The sequence below is a fragment of the Phyllostomus hastatus genome, unplaced genomic scaffold (genome assembly GCF_019186645.2).
Source record: "Phyllostomus hastatus isolate PE091 unplaced genomic scaffold, TTU_PhHast_1.1 phas_scaffold_501, whole genome shotgun sequence".
Taxonomy (NCBI): Eukaryota; Metazoa; Chordata; class Mammalia; order Chiroptera; family Phyllostomidae; genus Phyllostomus; species Phyllostomus hastatus.
Genome location: NW_025334033.1, coordinates 51,882,605 through 51,907,798, shown reverse-complemented (window position 1 = coordinate 51,907,798; position 25,194 = coordinate 51,882,605). Strand labels below are relative to the sequence as shown.

The window sequence follows — 25,194 nt, the reverse complement described above, 5'->3', positions numbered from 1 at the left end:
CTGCAGAGCAGGGCTCCGGGGAGGGAGAGGTGCACTTGTACGCGCTTGGGGCCGAGAGGGGAGGTATTCCCCGAGGGCCGAGGGCTTGTGTTCCTCTGCCCCTCTCGAAGCTCTTTCTCCCCTGGAGCCCAACCCCAGATCGCAGCCTTCTCGGCTCCGACTCGCTGAGCCTGTGTCACTGGCGGTCTCGCCTCGCCAGAGGGCACCCTCGATCTGCCGGAAAACGCCATTTTCGGCGCCCCTGGAGCATCTCCAAGCTTCAGCAAGCTGCCCGACTCCAAGCTTGTCAATGAAGAATCCGGGCCAGGATGGCCGCGGAGCTGGACCCAGTTACTCCGAGCCCGCTCCAACCCCGAGCGCCACCCTCCAGAGAGGGCTGCACGGCCGCTGCTGCCCAGGCCCCGCGCGCTCCCGACCCTGCCCAGGGCCCGGCCTGGCCCGGGAGGGGGCGGCCAGGGAGGCAGCGCAAGACCGGCCCAGCAGAGGACGGACTGACAGCTGGAGAGGGAGAAGGAGTTGCGGGAGAGGAGGGAGGGGATTCACCGGAGTAACTTTCCAGAAAAACAGTCAACGTGTAGCAGGAGTGACTCCAAGAGAAGAAAAAAAGTTCAGTTACCACGTTGAAAGAGAGGACTCGCAAAGTATTTTTCAAACGGGCTCGGCTTTTCCTACGCCTGGTTAACACATTAAAACCGTGCAGCAAAAGAGGCTGCGTGCGCTGGTCCCTCCCTCCCCCACCCCGGACCAGAGACGTCATCGGAGGGAGGTATAAAATTTCAGCAGAGAGAAATAGAGAAAGCAGTGTGTGTGCATGTGTGTGTGTGAGAGAGAGGGAGAGGGAGAGAGAGAAGCAGGAGGGAGAGAAAGGGAGGGAAGACGAAAGCCAAGTCCGAGGGAATGAGCAAGGGAGGCGAGAGATAGGGGAAGAAGCATGCGAAAGAAGGAAAAACAGCTTTCCGGAGCAGGCGTGCAGTGAGCTGGCTTCTATTTTATTTTTCTTCTCCTTTTTTATTTTTTAAAAGAGAAGCAGGGAACAGAAGCAATGGCCGAGGGAGAAGACAAGCTGAGGTGCTGGTGACCCCGGGCGTCCAAGTGGATTATTGGGGCTGCGCTACAGGGGCCTGTCCTCTCTGCCTTCCAGTCGCACATAACCCCACATCCCAGCCAAGGAAGACGAGAGGCAGCGTGAACAAAGTCATTTAGAAAGGCCCCGAGGAGGTGTAAACCAAAGAGAAAGCATGAATGGTGTGCCTGAGAGACAAGTGTGTCCTCCGCTGCCCTCACCTTTAGCTGGGCCGGCAGCGGCCCGGCCCTGCCTCTCCCCACCTACTCACTGGTGATCTGAATTTTTTTTTTGAACATTTTTTTTCCTTTTCTTTTCCATTCTCTTTTCTTATTCTCCTTCAGGGCGAGGCAAGGATTCTGATTTTGGGACCCAAGCCATGGTCCTCCCGCTCCTTCTTTAAAAAACCCACTTTCTCCCCATCGCCGAGAGGCCTTTGGCAATATCAGATATCTGCTCTATTTATTTTTACCTAAGGAAAAACTCCAGCTCCCTTCTTACTCCCAGCTGCCTTGCCACCCCTCCCAGCCCTCTGCCTGCCCTCCACCTGGCCTGCTGGGAGCCAGAGCCCAGCAGAACCTGCTGAGACACATGGAGAAGAGCCCCAGCGCTGCAAGGCACACAGTCGGCTTCTTCGCGCTCAGGGCTGCCAGCGCTTCCTGGAAGTCCTGAAGCTCTCGCAGTGCAGTGAGTTCATGCACCTTCTTGCCAAGCCTCAGTCTTCGGGATCTAGGGAGGCCGCCTGGTTTTCCTCCCTCCTTCTGCACGTCTGCTGGGGTCTCCCCCTCGCCAGGCCTCACAGCCCCCCTGGCCTCTCCCCCGGGCTCGCCCATGAAGATGCACTTGCAAAGGGCTCTGGCGGTCCTGGCCCTGCTGAACTTTGCCACGGTCAGCGTCTCTCTGTCCACTTGCACCACCTTGGACTTCAGCCACATCAAGAAGAAGAGGGTGGAAGCCATTAGGGGACAGATCTTGAGCAAACTCAGGCTCACTAGTCCCCCTGAGCCTTCGGTGATGACCCATGTCCCCTACCAGATCCTGGCCCTTTACAACAGCACCCGGGAGCTGCTGGAGGAGAGGGAGGACGGCTGCACTCAGGAGAACACCGAGTGGGAGTACTATGCCAAAGAAATCCATAAATTCGACATGATCCAGGGGCTGGCGGAACACAGTAAGTCCAAACTCTCACTGGCGTGTCTGCTCTGGAGGGTCTGACCTGGAGGAGGGAGTTCCACCGAGGGGGGCCTAGCAGTGGCCACCCGGCGGGGCACCCCAGGTTCGCCCACACTGAGGCTCAGGAGGTGCGTTGGGACCGGGCGCGTGGGCGGGGAGGGAGACAGAGCCATGCTGGTCAGACCAGGCCACTTCGGGGCGGCCAAGGAGCCCTGGGCTGAGCGGCTCGCTCAACCCGCATCACATCCTTGACCGATTTTAATTCGGGATTGCGTGTCGTGGTCCCGTTAATATGTGTGCTCGCACGCGCGAGCCGATAGGCGACTGGAGGCATATAGGTGCTGTAAAGGGGCAGGGCGGGCTCTCTCTCACGCCCCGCAGTGTCACGAATCTGGAGACCTCTGTCTCCCCCCTGCTCTCCACAGCTCACGGTGGCCCGTCTCTGGTTCAGCTTTTCCAGTTCTTGGGAAGAAGAGTACCTGCCCCAACTTAATGTGTGTCAAGCTTTTGGATCCCAGGCGAGAGGCATCTCCTTGCCCTCTGGGTCCTTCCCTCTCCGCCACACACGTGACCCACGTGAGCTGTGGGCATGGGGGAGGGGCATGCACCTCTCTTCACGAGTACACGTGCGTTAGGGCGATGTATAGTCTGGATTTGTACAGTAGACAGATTCCTGTTCTCCCAGTGGGTGTCTTCCAGGCCTGTGGGCGCAGGGAAGGCAGGGTCGTGGCTCTCGTCGATGTGCAGTGGTGTGCCGGCGGCCCTTTTGTGTCTGCGTGTCACAGGAAGAGTGGGTGGGAGGTGTGGCTGTGGGTGCAGAGGGGACGTGTGTCTGGGAGGGTGTCCTCCCAGGAGGCTCCGTCTGTGCCGAGGAGCTGGGAGGCTTCTGAGCGAGACGTCTGTGTGTTTGTACACGTGTGGGAGTCATGTGTGTTTACTGAAAAGGGATTTTAAAAACTTCAACATGAGAGAGAGAGATTTGGCAGATGTTGAGAAACTGACAGCCCAGGAAGGAGGAACGTGAGCCAGGGCCTCTGGGCGCAGCTCTGTTTGCTTTTCCTACCAGCAGGTGTCCTCAACAACCCACTCCCTCGGCCAGGCTCACCTGGGAGGGGGGCAGTTCCCGGACTGGGGGCTGGGCGGCGGGGTGGAGCAGGCAGGGTGAGGGTGGTCAGCAGGAGGGAACTGCAGGAGTGGAAGGGAGCCTGGCTAGAGAGAAGGAGCGGGTGGCTGATGGGTGGACCACTCTGGCCGAAGGTGCAAAAGGGCCCGGTGGGGGCTGGCCCAGGCCAGGCCCAGGAGCCTGCGATTCCTGGCGAGGGGTTCCCACTCTCGTGTCCTGTGGTTGCTGGGAACGCCCTGCCTTCGGATGTGGCTACTGTGTGGGGCGAGGCTGGAGGACAAAGCAGAACTGGTGCTCCCTGCCCAGAGCCCTCTAGGGCGGACTGACTCAGGGCCTGCCAGGGGTCCACCGTTCCCAGAAGCACCAGCAGCTGGATGGCTAAGCCTCCAACCCCCTGGGCACCCATGAAGGGAGGAGGTAGAGGACATAGACTCTGAGGAGAGTGGAAAGCTAAGCTAAGGCCAGCAGGAGAGGTCTGAGGAGAGCCTAGGGCAAGAGGGGAAGGACTGGGACCTTAATGATCCAGGTCAGGAGGCGGAGTCCCAGGGAGGAGTGACTGTGAGTCACCAGGGCCCAGCCAGCCTGGAATCCCCAGCTGAGAGCAAATGAGCCAGGGAGCTGCCAGGGCACACAGGTGCCGGTGGACCTCCATCTTGTGCAGACCCGGGGCACAACGGGTGGACACCCTTGGGGAAGCCAGGGCAGAGCTGAGCAGCTCCAGGCTGCAGCTCCAGGACTGTGAAACTAGCAGGCAGTGGGTTGTCCCTGGGGCCAGGGAGCCATGGCCAGGCAGGGAGCTAACCTGCTGAGCACGATGCTGTCCTGGTGAGGGGGCAGGGTCCAGTGGGACACGGGCAATGCCAAGGAGGCTCGCAGGTGCAAACAGGAAGCAGGCCCAGACTCTCTGCAGCTGTTGGAGGTGACACAGAGGCTGAGCAGACATGGCCTGGGCCCGCCCTGCAGCTGGTCAGGTGCTGAGCCAGGCCTGCAGAGGCAGCCGCACAAGGCACGCTACTTATAAAGAAGGCAGTGGGCAGATGGGAACGCCCAACAGATGCCGAGCAGGAGCCGAGAGCCCTCACCAGAGGCTTGGGGCGAGGGAAGCCTGTCCTGAACGCGTGAGGGACGGCAGGGCGCTGGCTCTGGGCTCTGGGCTCTGGGCTCTGGGGTGGGACCCCGACAGGGCCTCAGGGCCAGAGCTTCCGCTGAGAGGGGACGAGATGACATTCCCTCCCACGTGTTGTCACTCTCAACCCCCTCCTGTACCCAGGGAACAGGCACTGGGAGGGCAGTGACAGCGGGAGCTGGGGCAGGTGGCAGGAGTGCCCGGAGAGCAGAGTGCAGGAAGGAATCATTCCCAGGGGCGCCGCACAGAGGCACCAAAGTGGGAGTAGAGAGGGCCGGGCCACCCTCTGGCTCTGCCCTGTCACGCAGGTCCCCCGATTTCCCAGTTTCATGGATGAAGGGACGGACACGCATCAGTTAAGTGATTTGCCCCACAAAAGCAGGGACTCTAACTTAGTCCTCCTGCCTGCGGAGGAGTGACTGCCGGTGCTCACCAGCGCAAGTGTGCAGAATACACATCCCGAGTCCTACCTTTACCCTTTACACTCCGATAGAGTTCTGATCAACAACACGTTGGACCAAGCAGGAGAGGTTAGGAGCTATCCCCTTAGCAACCCCTGGGGGCAGGTTGTAGAGTGCTAACTGGGTGCTTTCTTTCTTCGCTCCGCTTATTTTTGTGGCGGGAGCTTGACACGGCCACAAAACGTTCTCCCACATTCAGCAAAAGGTTGTGTGTGTGTGTGTGTGTGTGTGTGTGTGTGTGTGTTTTGTTTTGTTTTTTTTCCAACAAAGACTCTCAGGCAGACTATGCAAGTACACCACACAAAACTGGGCAGGCCATCTCCCTGAGCCTCAGTTTCCTCATCTGTGAGGTCAGAGATCATCCCTAAAGTCCTTTTGAGCTGAAACAATGTTATGGTTACATCTGGGATGAGTCAACACAGCCTCTTCAGGGGAGCGAAGGCAAGACTGGAATCCCTTTTATGACTCCCCTGGATCTTGCTGTGGGCAGCAGGCCGAGGCGCTCTGCGCCCCACGTGGGAGGGAGGACACGGCTTTGTCAGTTCCTCTGTCATCCTTATTATCAAGATATCACCAGAGTGGTGTCATTTTGTCTTCTGGCTATAATTACCTGTGCTTGGCAGGAGACTGCTGCTTTCATCAGAGGGTGGTGCTAAGACAACTGGCAAACCCAGAGTTCCTGAGAAAACTGGATGTTTCAGCCTTTCTTTTTTTTTCTGGCTGCTACATGTAGATTTTGTTCATTCTGAAAATTAAAACACATATGGAGAGAACTCATTGGTTCTGGAGCCAGTGCCCCCCCCCCACCCCCGCCCCACAGCCAGTGTTTGTCCAAGTGTTCCGGAGGCCAGGGAAATGTGGACACTGGATTCCCGGGCCCCAGCCCGCCCTCGGAATCTCTGGGCATCGAGACCTGGGGAATCTGTCTTTTCAACAAGCTGCCTGTTGCTTTTCAAACCCACTGAAGCTAAAGACTCAGTGAGCTAGGGCCACACCTTTCCTTAGAGGGGCTGCAAATGTGAGTGCCTGCAGAGCCAGGCAGCTAATGCCAATGACCCTGAAGAACAGCCACAGCGCAAGCACCTTGGCAAGCTGCTCAGGACACTTGCCCACACGTCACGGCGAGAGTAGGGCGTGTAGGGAAGGCTGGTGGGGGGACCTGGAGGACACACGCCCCGTTAAAAAGGGGGCACCCGCTCCTGCTGATTTCCGCGGTTAGGACGATGGGTCCCGCGTGACTAGATCGCACCATTTCCCAGAGCAGCAGAAAGTCTGGATCTTTCCGCGAACTTTCCCAACTTTTAACACTAGCGTAAAATATTTATGGTCTTCTAATTCAAAATTTTAAAAAATGATGCCTCGGCCAAGCAACATGTCTAATGCATTTAAAGGTTAATCCATTTAAAGGTTAAACCATTAAAGCTGTGGTTTCTCAAACTCCCAGAACATCTGGAAGCCATGGCACCCTTTACCGAGCTCTATAAACTGTCGTTCTCAACCTTGGCTGCATATTAGAATCATCTGGAAATCTTAAAAAAAAAAAAAAGCAAGCTCTGGATCCACCCACAGGCCAACGCAGTGGGAATCTGCACCGGGGAGCGGGTCCAGGCTGCATCTGTTTGTAACGCTCTCCAGGTGATTATAGGGCACGAGCAGGATGAGGGAGCCCCGCCACCCCGATACCTGCGGTCCCGCCACCGGAACCAGCAGGCGTTTTCCTAGCAGAAACGATGTGTACGAGTGAAGGCGCGTCTGTGAGCCCAGGTGCCTGAAAACATTTGAAATGGCTTGGTCTAAACATGGTCAGCTGTTTCCAGGTTTTTCCATGAATATTCTACATAAATCATTTTTGCTTGTTTTTCTCTCCCTATAGCAGAAAGAAAAAAGAAAGAAAGAGTGAGAGAAAATGGCAGCCATCAATCTATATATGTTGTGTGTAATGGAAAAAGTTGGTCATAATTTAATTTGTAAAGGTCAACCCTCTAGTCCTGCTCTCAATCATACTAGTGTTCTCAGAGGCAGGGCTTGGCCATGAACCTGACTGGGAATGGGCGCTTGTCTGAGGCATAGCTTGGTATTCATGGGTCCCCTCCATGGAATTCTGCCCCATTTCGTTGGTGAAACCGTCCCTCCACTAGATGATCTCTTGGGTCATCTCCAACTCCCAGAGTCTCTGCTTCAATAAAGGACCTCAGAAGACTTGGGTTCAAATCCCACACCTGCCAGCTACTAGCTGAGTGACCTTGTGAAAGTCATTTCCTGACGCTCACTTTGGTCATTTGTAAAATGGTAACTTTTACTTATTCTCATTCTCCTGAAGGATTGTTAGAGGGTCAAGTGAGTTAATAAAAGCTCTTATGAAGTGTAAGGGTGTGTTATTAGATTTTGGTTACTTATTTACCTCTGACTTATTCCACAAATCATTTACAACACCATTATTATTCGGTGCATTTAATTGCCAAGACGATGATCACATTCTCTTTTCTCTCATAGGACATTCTTTTTATATCAGTAACGACTATGCCTGAGCTTTGCATATTAGGGTCAGTTGGTCCCTGGGCGGCCCTGGCCTGGACCCTTCAGGACATCAGTTTCTTCATCTGAAGTGGGCTGCACTAGGTGACCCCTAACATCCCTACTAGCTGTTAGAAAGCTCTAGATCCCAGTGATTAAAAAAAAAAAAGACCCTTCTCACCTCCTTCTTGAAATCTCCTTGAAATTCCCACTCAGATATCTGTTCCCTTGACATTCGGGAACAGATATCTGACTGATGGGCTGAAAGGAACCAAGGAGGGACGGTCACCAGGATGTCTTGAAGACTCTCCTAGCTCACTGCTCCCCCCACCCCCCTCCTGGCTGCCCATGGCCTTGGCCTCCTCCCTGGCATGTGCCCTTTTCTGTGCCCCCTCCCTCTCCGGAACGATGCACACGTTGCACTGATACCCTCCCTCCCTCTTTCAGCAGTTACCGGAGGCCTGTTATCGCTGCAGCCCTGTCGATGACAGCTCCTTCGAGAACCAAGTGTGTCAGTGCTCTCGAGGGTTTTCAGTCCGAGTAGCTCCTCCGTGTCTAGGGGGCTACGAGCCCTCACACTCACAAACCGAATCGCCGTCGTGGTTGCTCTTGGGTTCTGTCTGAAACGGTTCAGGGGCTAGTTGGCAGCCGCCTTTGTTCTTTCGAAGCCAATTATTAATCAGGGCTTCGTTAGCAGGCACTCACGCGTTTGTTTGCCTAACATCTGTTCCATTAACGCTCGAAGAGCCAGCGTCAGGGCCCCCAGATGGCAGTTTCCAGAAACGCGCACTCATCCTTTCCTGAAGATCAGTAGCGCGTTTGCTTGTCTCCGGGCCTCTGATCCTTCCCGCCTCGGCCGTGACTTCCGAAGCCGCCCCTCGGGTGATTATGAGCTCATTCCGGCCCCGGCCATTATGTGTGGAATCTGGGTCTCTGGGCTTGAGTTTCAAGTTCTGTCTATTGTTACCATTTGTGTAGAAAGTTTTCCTCTGGGTGTTAATGCTGCTCAGATCTTGAGGTTGTGGAGGCCACGGGAGAAAAGACAAGATCTTTCCTTCATCTGGCTCTCCGGTAGGAAAGAACTCGTGCTGCCTTCTGTCACACGGACAGGGACGAAGGGGCCAGGGACGAAGGGGCCCGTGACGGAGGCCGGCGTAGCACGTGCTGTGGAGGAGAGAAGCCCTTAGAGAGAAAGGAGCCGTGGTGAGGGGCCAGCTCGGGCTGAAGGGGCATCTAAATGCCTGGGGGTCTGCCAGGCTCGAGATGCAGGCTCTTCGCCAGACCAGTGCAGCCTCGTGAGGACTGTGACATAGTGTGGATGTCACTGAACTGCTCCAACCCTTTCCAGGGCTCCCTACTGTCAAAGGGATAAAACCTGACCCCTCGGTCTGACGTTTCCGCCTCCCTGGGGGTGGCCCCCAATTTACTGTGTTGACCTGATCGCATCTGTTCCAGCCTGGCCGCTTGGGGGCACTCTTACTCACCTTGCGGTTCCTCCCCAGCCTGCCTTTGTTTCCAGCAGTCCTTCCCTGTGCCAATTCTTTCCTCTCCATCTGCGAACCCTTTCCTCCTGCTGGACCCAGCTCAAATACCTCCTCTTCCATGAAGTGCTCTCTGCTTTCTTCCGCATCCAATCTCTTTGCAGCAGCTCCTGCACTTCTTCAAAAGCCCTCCGCACTTTCCCTCTGGTCCTGTTATTTGGGCCCACGTATTAATAACCTCGTCTGTGTGTCCGTCTCCCTGAAGGCAGGGGCCGTGTCTCTTCATTTGCATTTGGCGTTAGCACTGTCCTTGGCACATAGTGTCCGCTCAGCACACGTCCGATGCGTGAATGGCTGCCTGAGTGAGCAATCCTGTGAACGAAGGAACCCACTAGCTGTGAGATGGCTCAATTAACCAGGGGGAACACACTGGGATCTTTCGAGAGTCTGTCTTTTCTAAAAGAGTAGGAGGAGCCGGTCTGGAGAGCCCGTGGGGGCCGGTGAGGAGGCAGTGGGAAGATCACAGCAGATCACGGTCAACGGACCACGGTTGGGTGGCCGGTCTTGCGCCACACCCCGGGGCTGTGAGGTCTCTCCACTCCTCTCTCAGGTCTGTGTGTGATCCCCCGGCCACCGAGGATCTTCTTCCCATCTCCGCTTTTAGGTCTGAGGTGTCAAGCCTCTGGAAAGGTCACAGGTGGGACCCTGGCCCCTCGGCGAGTGTCCGTTGGCCTTGCACTGCTCCCGTGGGCCTCGCTCACGCTGTGCCTTCCCCGCTGCCTTGTTTCCTAGACGAGCTGGCCGTCTGCCCCAAAGGAATCACCTCCAAGGTGTTCCGCTTCAACGTGTCCTCCGTGGAGAAGAATGGCACCAACCTATTCCGAGCAGAATTCCGGGTCTTGCGAGTGCCCAACCCCAGCTCCAAGCGCAACGAGCAGAGGATCGAGCTCTTCCAGGTGAGCCCCTCCCCGAACAGAGACCAGCTGGGAAGTCCACCTCCTTCGCCATATTGGGCCTCTACTCCACACAGAGCTTGGCAGGCCTGGGTGTGAGTCCTGCCTCTCTAGGCTTTGTGTCTGTCTGGCATTAAGAGGATTAAGAGTTAACGAAAGTGCTGGGAGAAGCATTCGGAAGCTCTTGGTTTCCTCTTGCTCCCCTCGCCTGCCCCCCAGCGCTGGGACATAGCTTGGGGGTACTCACTCCTCTCTTTGCCCTATAGATACTCCGGCCAGATGAGCACATTGCCAAGCAACGCTATATTGGTGGCAAGAATCTGCCCACACGGGGCACCGCCGAGTGGCTGTCTTTCGATGTCACTGAAACCGTACGTGAATGGCTCTCAAGAAGAGGTAGGGTGACTCTTAGAATGAGCACTTCGGATGGAACCTGGGGTCCCTTGGTCCTTCATGAAACAGAGGGAAGAAGACAACTAGGGGAGTCCCAGATCTGGGGGTAAGGTCTAGCTTTGCCACTGACTCTCTGGGTGTCCTTCATTCATTCGCTCAACTAGTATTTATTAAATGCTCACTCCAAGCCACATCCTGGATCTAACAGTGAACAAGACAGATATGTTCCCAGATCTTATGGGGCTTTTGTTCTGGTGGGAGAGACACATAATAAATAAACATCCTGATGAATAAGAAGTTCAGAGAGTGGTAAGTCCCAGGAAGAACAGAAAGCAGGCAATGTGACAATGACATTTTATGCTCAGGGAGGGTCTCTATGAAGAGGGAATTTGTGCGCTGAGACCCAAGGGATGACAAGAGGCCAGCCCGCTCAAGTCAGGATGATGGGATGCTGTGGGCAAAGGAAACAGCAAGGCCAGGCCCCAGGTGGGAACTGGCTTGACTTGCTCCAGCAGCCGCAGACAGACTGGTGCGACTGGAGCCCAGGTTGCTGGGGGTCAGAGGGTAGCTGGGGCCACATGATTTTGAGCCTGCCAGGCCACCAACAGGTTTAAGGACTTATTCCAAGTGAGATGAGATGTCCTAGGAGGCTTGTGAGCAGGGCTGGGGCTGGGGCTACAGGGTGAGGCGACTGGTTTTATGCCCCCCGCCCCCAGCCCTCTGGTGGCCACGAGGTCAAGGGAAGAGGCGGGAACACCAGATAGGGCCTCGCAGCAGCCTGGATGAGAGCTCCAGGGGCTTGGGCTGGGGCGGAAGCGGCGGGTTTGGAGGTGATACGAATCTCTTCTGTATTTCGGAGGGAAAGCCAATAGGACAAGTGGATTGTGTGGCAGGTATGAGGACACAAGAGGACTCCAGCTGGCTTCCAAGGCCTGAACACCCAGGTGGCGGCACTCACCGGCACCAGGAAGGCTGGGAGGAGAGTATGTTCGGGGAAGGTTCTGTTTCGGCCGATTAAGCTTGAAAGGCCTGGTAGCCATTTGAGCAGAGCTGGTCGCTAGACGTAGCACATGTAACACGTCCCAAGTACCTCCCCCCCCACCCACTGCTTCCTCCCCTGGGAAGTCAGGTGGAGAATGGTTCCTTCCCTGCTTTCAGCCTGTTCCACGACAGTGAACCTTTATTGGGTCAGATAAGGAAACTGAGGCCCAGAGAAGTTAGGAGATCTGACCAAGGCCCCGCAGCCTGGACGAGAACTGGAGTCTCCTGACCAGCCATCGCGGTGCCTGGGACACTGCGCCCCGCTGTTTCTGTGCCCGGCGGCACTGCCTGGTCCGTGCTCGGTGGGCAGGCGGACCTGTGATGGCCCCACGTGCCCCTGCTCTCCCTCTGTGGAGAGATTCCTGCTGCTGTCAGCTGCCTCGGAGCCACAGTCCGCTCACGGACTGAGCGCTGGGGCCCCTGGGCCAGGGGGGTCCTTTCTTGTCCTCGGTGTTTTAGGAAACTGGGGGTCAAAGCTCCAAGGCAGAGATTGCTAATGGCTTGGCCCACAGATTGCCGTCAGTGTTGTCAGTGAACTGCATCGGGTGACGCTGGTTAACGGGAGCACACGGGTTTCCGGTGCCCGTCCCGTCTCACTGGATCTGTGAATGTCGCACGGTGTGCCCACCGCCTCAAGTCAGACCGTCTTCTGTCACCACATTTTAGGCCCCCTCCCCCTCCCCCCACTGCTTTCAATTTAACTAGTGGTCAACAGTTTTGGGTTTGCTTTTTTAAAATCAGAAGATTTCACATAAAACCTAGACTTCTGGCTTTTCTTGAAAAATTGGAAGATTTCCTGGTAATGATCTGTTGGAGATCAATAGTGGCCGCCTCGTGAGGTGGGGCACACTGTCTTCATGTCACCTGGGCCCCACCGTTCCCCCAGTGACCCCCAAGAGTGAGGCTGGCGGTCCTCACTTAGCATGAGATGCCGGCTTGCTTCGCCCACTCGCAGAACCTGCCGGGCTCCGTAGGCGGCCGAGTTTGCGAGTCCCCATCTAAGGGACATTACCTAATGGCTGAGTTGGCAGCTCGTGGGCCGGAGGTCCTGCCTCAGCCCCAAGGGTACCCGGCAGTTCCATCCTCTCTCCCTTGCCGAACAGGAAGGCGAAAGCCTAGGAGGGCCCGCGTGGATCTGCTGACAGCAGCACTGCTGGGAGTTCTGAGTCAGCCCGCACTCCGCCTGGAGCCCGACGTGGCTGCGGAGAGGAGAGGCCGGGAAATTAATCTCTTCACTTCCCTGTCTGATTCTGATCAGCTCCACCTGGATTTCTTCGCAGCCCTGAGCACTTGAAGGAGTTCCTATTTTCACAGCTGCAGAACTCAATGAGCAGTTTGCATTCAGAATGATTTCCATCCTCTTGGAGACATCAAAAAGATAGTTTCGTAATAAAACCTGCGGGTCCCCCACCCACCTGCCCCACTGCTGCCAGTTCTGAGGTTCGCTCTCTCTCAGCAGACGCTGCCCGTGCCCTGCGCAGGGCGGTCAGACACAGGCCTTTACTTACGCAGAACTCATGGGCCTCTCCAGAGGCTGTGGCCCCAAACAAGGCAGTGAATGTACTCCAAATGGAGTTGGTGATGTGGACCAAAGAGGAAACTGAGTCACACATCTGGTCTGGCATTCATTCGGCAGTCATCTGAGTGCAAAAGCCTATTGCATGCCAGTTCCCAAACTGCCTTCTGGGTCCCGGAGCTGGCTGGAGCCCCCTTCTAGGGCTCAGGTCCAGGGCCCTCTTACCCCTGAGCTATTGCGTCGCCCCATCTGCGTTTCCTCTGTGTGCAGAGCCAGGCCTTCCCTAGAGGGCAGGGCAGGGCAGGGCGGGGAGCACGCCCAGCATGCAGTCTGGCGGGGCACTGGAAAAACAGAACCGTTTTGCAACTCAGTGAGTGTGTGGGCAGCTTCCTTGCTTCCTTGGTGGTCTCAGTTGGCCTCTGTTTTCTGTCTTTGTCTCTGACAATTAGGAGCGAGGCTCTGGCATCGGGCTGCCTGGGTTTGATTCTTGGCACTAACAGTTCCTGGTTGAGTACCTTGGAAAAGCCATTTCATTTCCCTAAGCCTCAGCGTCCCCGGATCTGCGTAATGAGGCACAATAATAGCTCCCACTCTGTAGGGTTATTCTAAAGATTAAGTGAGTTCATGCGGGGAAGTCTCAGAGTGGTGCCTGACGTGCAGTAATGCTCAGCGAAGGTTGGCGAGTCTTGTCGTCGCTCTCTGAGCCCTCTACCTAGACAGAGCCTATTGGCCGAGCCAGGCTGTCATCTCCCACTTAACACCTGTCCCCTAACCCTAACTCCTCCCTACACGTCCGTCTGCACCTTGACCTTCTAACTCACACCACTGTAGGTCTCTCCCGGCTTACCTGCAACCCTCCTGGGTAATGGGAAGAGTACTATGAGTTATATAGCTCATTTCAGTGGCTCCAGCCCCCTTTAGCTTCCTTACACCACATATGCCTCCCTTTTATTCCCTTCTTGTCCTCTGGCGGGGACTCCAGCTCCTTGTTACATGGTCCCTGCGAGCTGACTTTCTGGGACAGAAATCTTCAAGCTCAGCTGGCACCAGCGTATCCCAGAGGCTGTGCTCTGAGTTGATGGAAGGAGGGGTTAAACTGGTTTTACCCAGTAGGACTGGGACTATCCAGGTCTGCCTAACCGTTGCTAGACTCTCTGGGCGGGGGTCATTCTGTCTGTGAGAAGGATGCAGAGCAGGCCTGGACTCTTTGGGGTTTTCCCCGATGACACCCGAGTTCAGTGGGACTCCAGGTGGGGCCCAAGGCTGGAGGTTCTCATAGAATTAGGGTGGCCTCAGAGGATGGGCATCAACCAGCTTCCTGAGACACTGACCCTGAGCCCAGAGGGGTCCTCCCCCGCATGACCTCTCCTGCACCCAACCCCTGCTGCTCCTGGATCGGTCAAGAGTCCCTGATTGTCGAACCCACCAGAACTGACCTGATACCAGGCCCTCTCCGGTTTCCTGCACAAAACGACTGGCTTCAGCTCAAATTTTTCACTTCGTTTTCCCCCTCTTTTTTCTTCCACTTCACTCAGCCCCTTTCACTAATTTCCTTGCTTCCCCAGTCTTGGTTACCCAAACACCGGGTCCCACAGCTAGCAGGAGAAAGGGCCAGGGCCGGCCTCTCGCCTCGGAACGTGAGCCACCAAACCCCGGCACACGGGTCCTCAGGCTCCTTCTCTCCGTGCTGCTGTTGCCTGGACCCTCGGCCACGGGCCTCTGCTGTCTCCTCTGGCCCGAGCTCCGGTGTCACAACTGTCTTCCCAAGCCGCTCGTCTCCCTCAGTGAGCCTGCCACATTCCTGGCATCTCTGTTAAGGTGAACAAGGATTCCCAAAAGAAGAAACCTCCAAGGAACTTTTACCTGCCCGTGTCCTTGTTCCTTAAGGAAAATACAGCCAAGTGTAACTGGTTTTCACTTTGTTCCCTTTGGCATCTACCGTTCTACACCTGCAGCCTCAGCCCTGGCCCAAATGCTGGCCTCCTCCCCTTCGACTGACCGTGCTGCTGGTTCGCAGCTGACCTTGCTCTGACATTGCTCCTGGCTTTTAACCCAGCGGCCCAGATTGGGCCACCTGCCTCCCCACCTTGTGGCCCTCTGAGTTTGGGGCCCTTCGAACCACTGCCTCTCCACCCCAGAGTTCTTCGGTTCTCCCCTTTCCCGGGTCTCTCCCGGCCCCTCGGCCTCTTCCCCTCCTCCGTGGCCTGAACGCCTCCTCTCCCATCAAGCACAGATGGTGTGACTGTTCCTTCCCGCATCCTCGTTCTTTTGCTTCCGGGTAGGGCAGGGGACGATTCTTTGCTAATACCATCCTTTGAAAATGAGCGAGTATTGAAGTTCTCCTCCCGGATCCCCCACCAGTTTACGCCGCCAGGAGTACTTGACGTGTGCCAGTGCGAGTGGGAAGGCACGCGCTCGGCCTCCCTTTCTGGCTCGGCCTCCCTTTCTGTCCGAGGGGCCCCTCGGGACAGGTCCACTCGCTCTGCCTGCCGCCACAGAGGTGCCGGCACTGCCATGCCCGCGGTGGGTGCACATCTCTGTCTCACAAGGACCTTTTCTCAGCAACTCCGTGTCTTATTTTGCAGAGTCCAACTTAGGTCTGGAAATCAGCATTCATTGTCCCTGCCACACCTTTCAGCCCAATGGAGACATCCTGGAAAACATTCACGAGGTGATGGAAATCAAATTCAAAGGTAACAACGTGGATAGAACGGGGGACCCCTACCAGGCCCCAGGGAAAGGAGCCGAGCTCCCTCACAGGGACGGCCAACCGTGCTGCCCTGGCTTGCACGGCCAAGGCCTTGAGGGCATGGAATTGCTCCCGAAGTGAGGAGTGTGGCTTCCAGCTTCTGGGCCTGGAGAGCACGTTGGCACCGGAAGGCAGAGCCGAGTTGGTCAGAGCAGTATGGTCCTGTAGGTGAGCGGTGCCAGCTCTCTGCGCTCACGTCCCGTGAACGAGAGGACCTCTTTCACCCAGTGGTTATGCAGATTAAATGAGATAACAAGCGTCTCACACAGGGCCAGGAATGCTCAGCAAATAGCAGCCATCCTTCCCTTTCCTAAAAGAAGAGAGTGGTGGGTGGACACTAGTCCGAGGGTCCTGACCCCTGGCCAGCCAGCGGTCACAGAGCCCACCTGCTCTGCACCCAGGGGGCGTCAGGGTTGGAATGACTGACTGCTTCAGGGCTCCCGGTGTTTGTGCTGAGTGGGTTAGAAGTTGAGCGTCACTTCTGGTTTTCTGATGTGTTTCTGAGACGCTCGACCTAGACAGTCTGGATTCAAGGAGGTCGTCATTTCCTGTCATGGTCCCGCTTCGGGTAACCGAGGCCCACCTGAGGCCAGGTGGGTCTCAGGGTCACACCCACCAGTCAGAGGAGCCTGAGGTCAGAGGCTGGTCTGGACAAGGGTGCGGCCCTCTCTTGGCTCCCTGCCCCGGGCAGTCCTGTTACCCTGCAGCGGCTCTATTTCAGAGCCTTTAAAAATTTTTTTAGCTTATTTTTTATTTTTGTAAAGATTTGATATATTTTTAGAGAGAGGGTGAGGGAGGGAGCAAGAGAGGGAAGAGAAACATCTATCAGTTGCCTCTCCTGTATGCCCTGACCGGGGTCCGAACCAGCAACCCAGGCATGTGCCCTGACTAGGAAGTGAACCCGTGACCTTTCACTTTGCAGGATGATGCCCAGATGATGCCCAACCAAGTGAGCCACAGGTCAGGGCGAGAGCCTTTTTTTTTTTTTAAAGCCAAGCACTTGACATCCTAATTACAGAATCTCAGAGCTCAGAAGATCTTTGCGATCCTTACCTAGAGGCCAGGTTAGGACAAAATCCTTCCCCTTCAGTTTTGCTCGTAAAGATTTTCAGGAAAAGAAATCGTAAACCAGGCCTTGGTTCATCTCACAGACCAGCGCCCCCAGGTGGGGAGGGCAAGGCCCTCCCCGGACTCCCGCATCAAACCCCCGGGGCCCGGCCCGCGGGGAGGTGGACGCAGCTGGCGGCTGTCCGTCACAAAATAGGTCTCCCCTTAGCTGAGACCCTTGCTAACTCAGTCTTCAGCCCTTTCCTTCCCAGAGGACACAGCGGGTCTTCTTTCCAGAGTTTGTTAGCTAAGCCATTTATCGTACACTTTGTTAGCTCATTTGAGTTTTTATTTTTTTATCTGAGTTTTATAGTGAAAACGTTTTTGAAACTGTTAAGTCCAATGAGAAGGGAATGATGATTCAGTCTCGTTCCTCTGGCTTCCGTTCAGGATGTCTTAGATTGTGACACCTTAAATAATAGCGGGGACTTCCGCGCTGTCTCGGCCAGTTCAGATGAGAAGAGGAAAGGCACACAGGACAAGCTTCCTAAGTTCCAGAATTTAAAACTCAGCAGCCTGAAGGGATGATAGGTGGCTACCCAGTGAGAGAGGCGCTTCGTGAGTCCCTGAAGGCCCCAGGGGACTCTCGGGATGGGCTCGCTGCCCTCTGGAAGATGAATGCATGCAGGGGTCACGAGGGCCCCAACCAGGGGTGCCCTGTGGGTTCTTTTGGTGCCACCCCCTGCCCCCAGTCTTTCCCATCCTTGCAGGCCACACCGTCGCTCCTCCCGGGAGGTGATGGGAAGCGGTGAGAGAGCGGCCTCCACTCTGCCTTCCCTCCTGTAGGTGTGGACAGCGAGGATGATCATGGCCGTGGGGATCTGGGACGCCTCAGGAAGCAGAAGGACCACCACAACCCTCATCTAATCCTCATGATGATCCCCCCACACCGGCTCGACAATGGGGGCCAGGGTGGGCAGAGGAAGAAGCGGGCCCTGGACACCAATTACTGCTTTAGGTGAGCCTGGGCCCACTCAGGATCTGTGAATTCCCAAGACCACCTCAACTGTGTACCTGCCATGGGGCCGGCCCCCGGTCTAAGCCACACCCACCTGAGGGGCCCTGATGCTATTCACAGACATCTCCAGGGAAAGAGATTTCAAACCTCTTACAAATCTCTCTTGCTCTGGGACCCGTGCCCCTCCCCCCCATTTTTCCTCGGCCCTGCTCCTTGAGGCCCTGGAGGAAGTCCATACGCCAGGAGGAGAGAGAGAGAGCTGCTCAGATGGTTCGGATGGCGGGTCTTGGCTGAAGCCTCTGCACAGTCCTCGTGTTCTAAAGTACCGGGCCCCTTTGCCTTTTTTCTCATCCCCATCATCTGTATCTTCCTGTTAAGTCCTTGGGATCATGGTCTTCAACACAGACAATGCTTTTGTAGCCTATACAGTTCAACACACTTGAACCTGGGGTCGCATTGATTAGACCACCCCTTGACGATGACCAGAGTGCAAACACGAGGGCCATTTGTGAAGTCACTTACTGTGGTGGTTTGCTCTGGGGTTGGTTTTCTGTAGACGTGTTTTGTGTTGCAGCAATGTGGAAGAGAACTGCTGTGTGCGCCCTCTCTACATCGACTTCCGCCAGGATCTGGGCTGGAAATGGGTCCACGAACCTAAGGGCTACTACGCCAACTTCTGCTCAGGCCCCTGCCCATACCTCCGCAGTGCAGACACGACCCACAGCAAGGTATGGGGCGGGGCTCAAGCAGCAGGGAGCATGGGGTCGGAGTCGGCCAGGCCACTGGTTTACAATGGTGCCTGCAGGAGTGAATGCTGAACGGTGAACAATGAGCTGGAGTAAAATCCTGCTCATTGGTGAAGGCTCTGATCTTGGCACCCTGGCCCAACTCTACTTGGGCACATTCTACCCTTTATAATTTCTTACATAGTTTCAACCAGACCTTTTTCCATTAAATTTTTTTTTATTTTAGAGAGAGAAAGGGGGGTGGCAAACAGTGTGAGAGAAAGAGAGAAACATTGATTTGTTGTTCCACTTGTTTACGTATCCATTGGTTGATCGTTGTACGTGCCCCGAGGGGGACTGAACCCGCAACCTTGGCGTGTGGGGATGATGCTCTAGCCAACTGAAGTACCCAGCCAGACTCTTTATTTGCTCTAAAGCCTTTGTACCATTCTGAAAATTAGCTATCACTCGCTGCCCCGTGTGTCAGAAATGTGTGCACAGGGCTGGCACGGAATGTTGGGGCGGAATGGCTTCTGCCATCAGTGCAAGAACTGTGGTTGTTCTTGCGTGTAGTGAAGTCACTTTGAAAGAAAATGTGTAGCACGCAGAAGCTAAATGGAACAACTGGAAGAAAAGGGGAGAGAGAGGGAAGCCCATGACTCTGAAACCAGCTTGTCTTCCCCTGGAGGGGGAATCAGAACCAGGGCAGACATTTATGAAGCACATTTTCTTAGAGCTCATTATCACTGCATCTTGCCTGGGGCCCCACACTCTAGGTGATTACCACACGGCAAGGTTTGGTGAGAACGCTTCTCACCAAAGTGACTAGTTAGAGCCAGGAAGAGCGATAGAGCAGTGTTTTCTTAGCACAGACAGAACTCCACTATCAATGTAAAGGCCCTCATTCTCTGGGAACATGCTGAAGCTGTCAAACAAGCATAGATGCGCTGCATCCTCCACTGGGCGAGTGTCTGCCACGTGCTCTGTCTCCGGAGCAGCAGCCCCTGGAGCTTGTGGAGGGCGCCAGGCTGGTGGGGGGCGAGGGGGCTCCCCGACCTCTAACGCTGCCTCCTCCCCAGGTGCTGGGCCTGTACAACACCTTGAACCCCGAAGCGTCTGCCTCCCCGTGCTGCGTGCCCCAGGACTTGGAGCCCTTGACCATCCTGTACTACGTCGGGAGGACCCCCAAGGTGGAACACCTCTCTAACATGGTGGTGAAGTCCTGTAAGTGTAGCTGAGACCCCGCCTGCGACAGAGAGAGAAGGAGCGAGAACTGCGGCTGCCTGGCTGCCTGCTCCTCGGGAGAGCACGGAAGCAACGGACCTCACCCAGAGGCCTGGCGCCCGCGACCCGCAGCAGCAGGCAAAAGGCTAGGTCGGAGGTTCCCTCCTGGAACATTTCTTTCTTGCTGGCTCTGAGAATCACTGTGGTAAGGAAAGTGTGGATTTGGTTAGAGGAAGGCCGGACTCTTCAGAACACACGGATTTTTTCTGTGAGGTGGACAGAGGTGGTGGGGACAGAGGAAGAGGGATGGCAAGTTGACAAGTCGTGCAGCAATGGGACTGGGGACACCTGGGGAGGAGGCAGGGCAGAGAATGGCCGGGAGAGGGCCAGACTGGAAAACACCTCCGACCTGAGGTCGGATTTGCTCGGCGCTGCCCCACATCCGCCCTAGGACATCTGGATCACACTGCGCACGGCACGCATTTCTCTTCAGATAGGTTACCGAGATGTGGTCCCAGTGTCGTATCTCATACCGCCTGGGAGGAAGGACAAATCTGTTGTTTTTGCAAACTGCCCTCTTGACATCAGTCAGCATCAAGGGTCGTTACAGGGAAAAGTGCAGGTAATGCAGTTCCGGGGCGCTTGGCTATGCTGGGCCCTACGGATATGTTGAACTCAGAAGCAGAAGGTGAGAATCAACCCGCTCCTGTCCGCCCTCTGGGTGCCTCCTCTCGCCTTCTTCCTCCATCGTAAATACTTCCCCTTGGACACTTGGCTAGACACCTTCCAGGTCAGGGTACGCATATCTGAATTTGGGGTCTGTGCAGCCTTCGGGGCATTGAGAGCTCCCCCCGCCCCCAGGCCCCTGTGCCCACCTGGTGTTCCTGGAAGCAGGCGCGGCGTGCGGGCGCGCGGGGGAGCTGCATGTGTGCGCTATGCAATGCCTTGGCCCCAGACGCGTAGACTGAGGTATACAGACAAATACAAATATTACTCTCAAAATCTTTGTATAAATAAATATTTTTGGGGAATCTTGGGTCATTTCATCTTTTGGAAAATTGTTTCTAGTAAGAACCTTATTTTCTAAGATGTACCTCTGACTTGATAAACATCCTCACTTACCATTTTAATTCACGTCCATATCTGCTCATCGGAGGTAACTGGACTCTGGGGCAGAGAAGCGCAAAGGTAAACACACCGTTTAGTGTGAAAGCCCTGGCCCACTGTGCCGCCACCTGCCATCGGAGAAGATGGCACTGTCACTTGTGTTCCCTGCTTTCTTCATGGCGTGTTATTCTCAGACACACAGAGGGAGTGGCTCGGATTTGCAGAAGGTGCAATATATGAATTTGACCTCCATTTAACTGTGGGCAGAACCAGCAGGCATGAACCTTTGCATGTGGAAACGTGTTGGTTTGCACACTCACTATAAACAACTGACACCATCATTCCGACAGTCTCATCTCACCCTCCAAGTCGGAGAACTAGGGAGACTGGGCAGATGGCCGACGAGTAAGAGGCCTAGTCTGCTGTCAGGTTCAGCCTGGAAACAGCTCACCAGCAACCACTTTCAGGCATCGGGCCTCTTGCCAGGCAGGTGGGAACGGGAGCCGGCAGGGGAAGCAGGACCCCAGAGCGGTGCTGGAGTCTACCCTGGTGTCAGTGCCCCTGAAGCAGCCATCTGCAACGAGTGAAGAGCCACCGGCAGCTCCTGAAAAGCATGTTCCTCTGTGGAAGTCACTGTGCTATTGTTTTTTTTTCTTTATAAAGGTCTATTTGGAGCGAAAATCTGCAGGTCAAAGGATGGGTACAAAACATGTTGGGGTGTGCGTAGCTTGCTCCTTCTGGAGTTCTCCCGAGTTGTGCTCCCGAGTTTGGTCCCCAGGACGTTTTTCCTGTGCTGTCCATGCCCCGCCCGTTGTGAGGGTGCCTCTCTTAGCCTTCACCGCATGTGGCATCCGTTTACTCCCGCTGTACTTGAGAGGCACCTGCCCCTGCCCTCCAGCCACGGCAGGGAGTGTCCTGTCCCATCTGGCCCAAGGCTGGTGGACCCAGACAGGGGGTGCAGCGTGCCCAGCTTGCTGGGCACAGGCCGTTGCTCTCCCAGCTTCCAGAGTCTAATCCACTGTGGCTGTCATTCTCAAATTGCAATGGACATGAGAATCACCCAAGTGTTTATTAAAAATGTACAATTTCAGGCTGTAGCTCGAGATGTCTTAGGCCTGGGGCAGGATCCAAGCTGCTGGAAACTACCTTTTGAGAAGCAGCAGCGTATGGGACCAGACACTGTGGGCCCTTCCTTGAGGCTTAAATACGAGGGAAATCACTCTGTGGTCCTACAGTAAACTCTCCTTCTTACCCAACCTCACAGCACACGATGAAAACACTGCCTGTGCTTCATCCTAATGACCCAAGGCAACAAGAAGGGTTCCAGTAGTATTCCAAAGAAGAGGAAACACTGCAACTTCAAACGCTCTCATGTCAGAGCTACGCTCTATCCCGACCCACAGCGCAAACACGGGCCGGGTGGGGGGGCCTGACGCCCAGCGCCCCGTTGCCCGTCGCTGCAGGCACTGTGGAACTTCGACACCTGCCCGTCCCTCTGCAAACACACTCGCTTGCTTTCGGGGAGGGTGAGGAGGGATGATGAAAACGCCACTGCCGTTGGAGGGGGATCACGTGACCTGCCTGATGCATTACCGGGAGAAGTCTTGACCCCCTAACGATGACTTGAACGTGCTTGCGTGCGTGGAGGGAGGGATGCGGAGCCTCCTCTCACACCCGACCAACACGACCAACACGTGGTGAGAGCAGGGAGCCCAGTCCCAGGCTTCCGTTCTGACGACGAGCCTGGGCCCATTCCGAGCGCTCTAGCTGGTCTACACGTTCTTACTGGCTCACACCCTCTTACCCTTTCTCCCTAGGTCTGCACGGGGCGTCTCCCCAGACACCTCATTTCCCCATTCTGAACAGCAGCAGGGGACTCTGGAGGAAGTCTCATTGGTCTCCTAACCAATTCACAACCAGGACCGCAAACAGTGAAGGCGGCCCTCAAACTACCAACCAGAAGTCCCGGCAACATCTGGAAAACATCCTCTCCTTTCTCTTGCCACTGCTAGACCTCATCCTTTACAAGCGAACAAAACGCTGCGAGGGGCTCGAACCTTCATTCTCCTTCGCTGCAAAGGCAGCAGAGTCCCTTCGCTCTCTGCTTCTTGGGGTGTCACTTTTCTTTTAGGGTTTCGATGCCGAGTCTCCAGCACATTGCTGGAGACACCCCAGATGGGACTCGCACCCAGCGCTCCCCTCGGGCAGCTAAGTCCGCCCTCTGGCGGACTCCGCTGCCCGCCTTGTAACCTTTTCTGCGGCAGAAGCCAGACGGGAGGCCTGGGGGAGGGGAGGAAGCGCGGGAGCGGAGGCCGGGCGGCAGGAAGCAGTGGGGGCATCGCTGCAACACCACCGAGGGTTGTTCAAGCCAACAATCTGCACGGGGACACAGGCTCACGCGCCACGGGAGGGCCCGCAGGCTGCGGCCGAGAATGGGACGTCTGCACGGACCAGCCTTCCAGGCGCAGGAGCCGCCCTCGGGGAGCATCCCGAACCTGCCACCGGCTGAAATGAGGTCCAGGAACAAAACGCCTCCGTACAGCTCACACTTCTAAAACGAAGCCTAAAAAATTGCCCAGCAATGAAATAAAATGAGAAGTTGCTCCCATTTTAGTTTCGTTGGTGAACACTGATTCGTGGGAAATTAGTAAATGGAAAAAAAAAAGAAAATAAAAATAGAATTACTTTATTAATTTTAGAAATCAGTAATTCCAAAGGGTGCCTTTACCGTGGCTCGTGTGGTCAGCAACACACCTACTAGTCTCCACCCTCAGGGAGACGTGTGATGGGAGCTTCCCTCTTCTCCCCAAACCCTCGGAGAAGGGAAGAACAGCTTTGGTAGATAATGCCGGTGGGATTTTAGGCTTGTAGGAAGTAAAGCTTAATACTGCAACCTGGAAAAGAAGAGGAAGCAAAATGCAAATAGCCAAAGAGCCTCTTTTATATCATCTCTGTGTGGTAGCAGGAGAGGGGCTGAGAAGACCTAAGCAGGCTGGGGAGGGGGAGGGGTAAAAGATACATCTGCTCTGCCGGGGTAGGTAACGCGTCCGCTGAACGTCCCCACTGCCAAGTTCCATCAGGATCCAGCTGATGTGTTTTCCTGTCCTCTCAGTGCAAGTCTGGACTGGCTCATTGGCAACAACCTACTGCCACTTCCGCTCCAAAGCTCTGGGGACCAAGGCAGCAAAAAAAATACGAAGGGCCGCGGGCGGCGCTGGTGGATGCTCCGCCCCCCGCCACACGCCTGGGAGTAGAGGATTAGTTGCTGGGTCTTCCTCCGCGTGCTTGTGGTTCATCTCTTAGCGGGAGCAGGATCTAAAGAGAGAAAAGCAACCGCTGAGCGACCGAAATGAGAGCCGTGTCTGGTTCAGCTAACATCACCGAAGAATAAAGACGCTGTGGCCCACACAAATGAATTTGGCCTTAAAGTAGAAAACTTTTCATCTTAGCTTTGACTGGAAACCTTTCTAGGACACTCCTGTTCCGCTGCCGCTGTTTTGTGTAGTTCCTTTAGTTTCTTCCTTTTCTATTTTTTCTGGATTTTATCCCTTCTGCTTCTTAAGTAGAAGATGCTAAATGGGTTAACCTTTTCTAGAAACTCAGGGTTAGCATCATCAGCATTCAATAATGAGGTGCAAGGAACAACAGCTTTGAGTCTGTCTAAATCTCCCTTCAATGTCACGCGGTAACATCTCCCTGGCAAGCCCCGCCCCTCCCTGCCCCGCCCTGCCCCCCGACAGACGCTGCACCGCCCCATCCAGTTTAAGGGAAGAAACCCCATCACCCGGTATCCCTTGTGAGGCTCCCCAGTTCCCTTCCATCCCACTCTCCTGAATTTTGTTTTTTTTTCCCCCTGTTTGCTTTTTTAAAAACAGGTAATATATACAGTAGAAATACTTATAGTAAATATTCTATTACTTCATGTCATTTTGAATTTCATATCGCTGCTGTGACTCTTCTTACCTGTGATCTCAGCACACAACTGGGAGAATTTAGGTGGGTATTCGGTTGGCCAAAAAGTTCATTTAGTTTTTTCCGTAAAAGATGCATTTTTCATGTGTACCAATAAGTTTACTGATTTGAATATTTTGAGTATCTTGGCTACCTCCCACATGGTATAATGTTGATTGTTCTCAATTGATGTCTTGATTTGATCGCTATCAACTTCAGCTGGTCTATCCGACCTTGGAGCATCGTCCAGTGAGAAATCTCCGGCACGAAACTTCGCAAATCACTTTTGACACGTTGGATCAGTCACAGCGCCTTCCCCACACACTCACTGCACAAATCCTTTTACATTTCAGTTGCATTTTTAACTTTCTTGAAATAATAAAAGCATATGGATGAAAAAGTTCCTTATTTTCTTCCACCTTCAATATTAAAATGGCTACACCAGAATTCACCAGCTGATCTGACAGCCATCACAACACAGTGTAACAAAACTGTGTCTGGCTTCCTTCATGCACTGTGCCGTCTTTAA

General features: G+C 54.9%; 2 protein-coding genes across 9 annotated transcripts in view; one reads left to right on the top strand and one right to left on the bottom strand.

Moving 5' to 3' along the window:
- Positions 1-348: 348 nt before the first annotated feature.
- On the top strand, positions 349-20,638 carry TGFB3 (transforming growth factor beta 3). The gene is made up of 7 exons (XM_045823783.1): positions 349-2,234; positions 9,734-9,897; positions 10,161-10,290; positions 15,430-15,537; positions 17,487-17,658; positions 18,233-18,386; positions 19,463-20,638. Exons 1-7 carry the CDS (start codon positions 1,895-1,897, stop codon positions 19,619-19,621), a joined length of 1,227 nt encoding a protein of 408 aa, XP_045679739.1. The 5' UTR covers positions 349-1,894; the 3' UTR covers positions 19,622-20,638.
- Positions 20,639-23,384: 2,746 nt separating this feature from the next.
- The window catches only part of TTLL5 (tubulin tyrosine ligase like 5), a 252,183-nt gene continuing 250,373 nt past the window's right edge, over positions 23,385-25,194 (bottom strand). For all 8 annotated transcript variants that reach the window (XM_045822847.1, XM_045822851.1, XM_045822844.1 and 5 more), the window contains one exon: positions 23,385-24,029. Coding sequence is in view for 1 of the 8 variants with exons in the window: in XM_045822850.1 (XP_045678806.1) it covers positions 24,007-24,029 (23 nt within the window). In the remaining 7 variants the exon portion in view is untranslated. The remainder of the gene's footprint in view (positions 24,030-25,194) is intronic.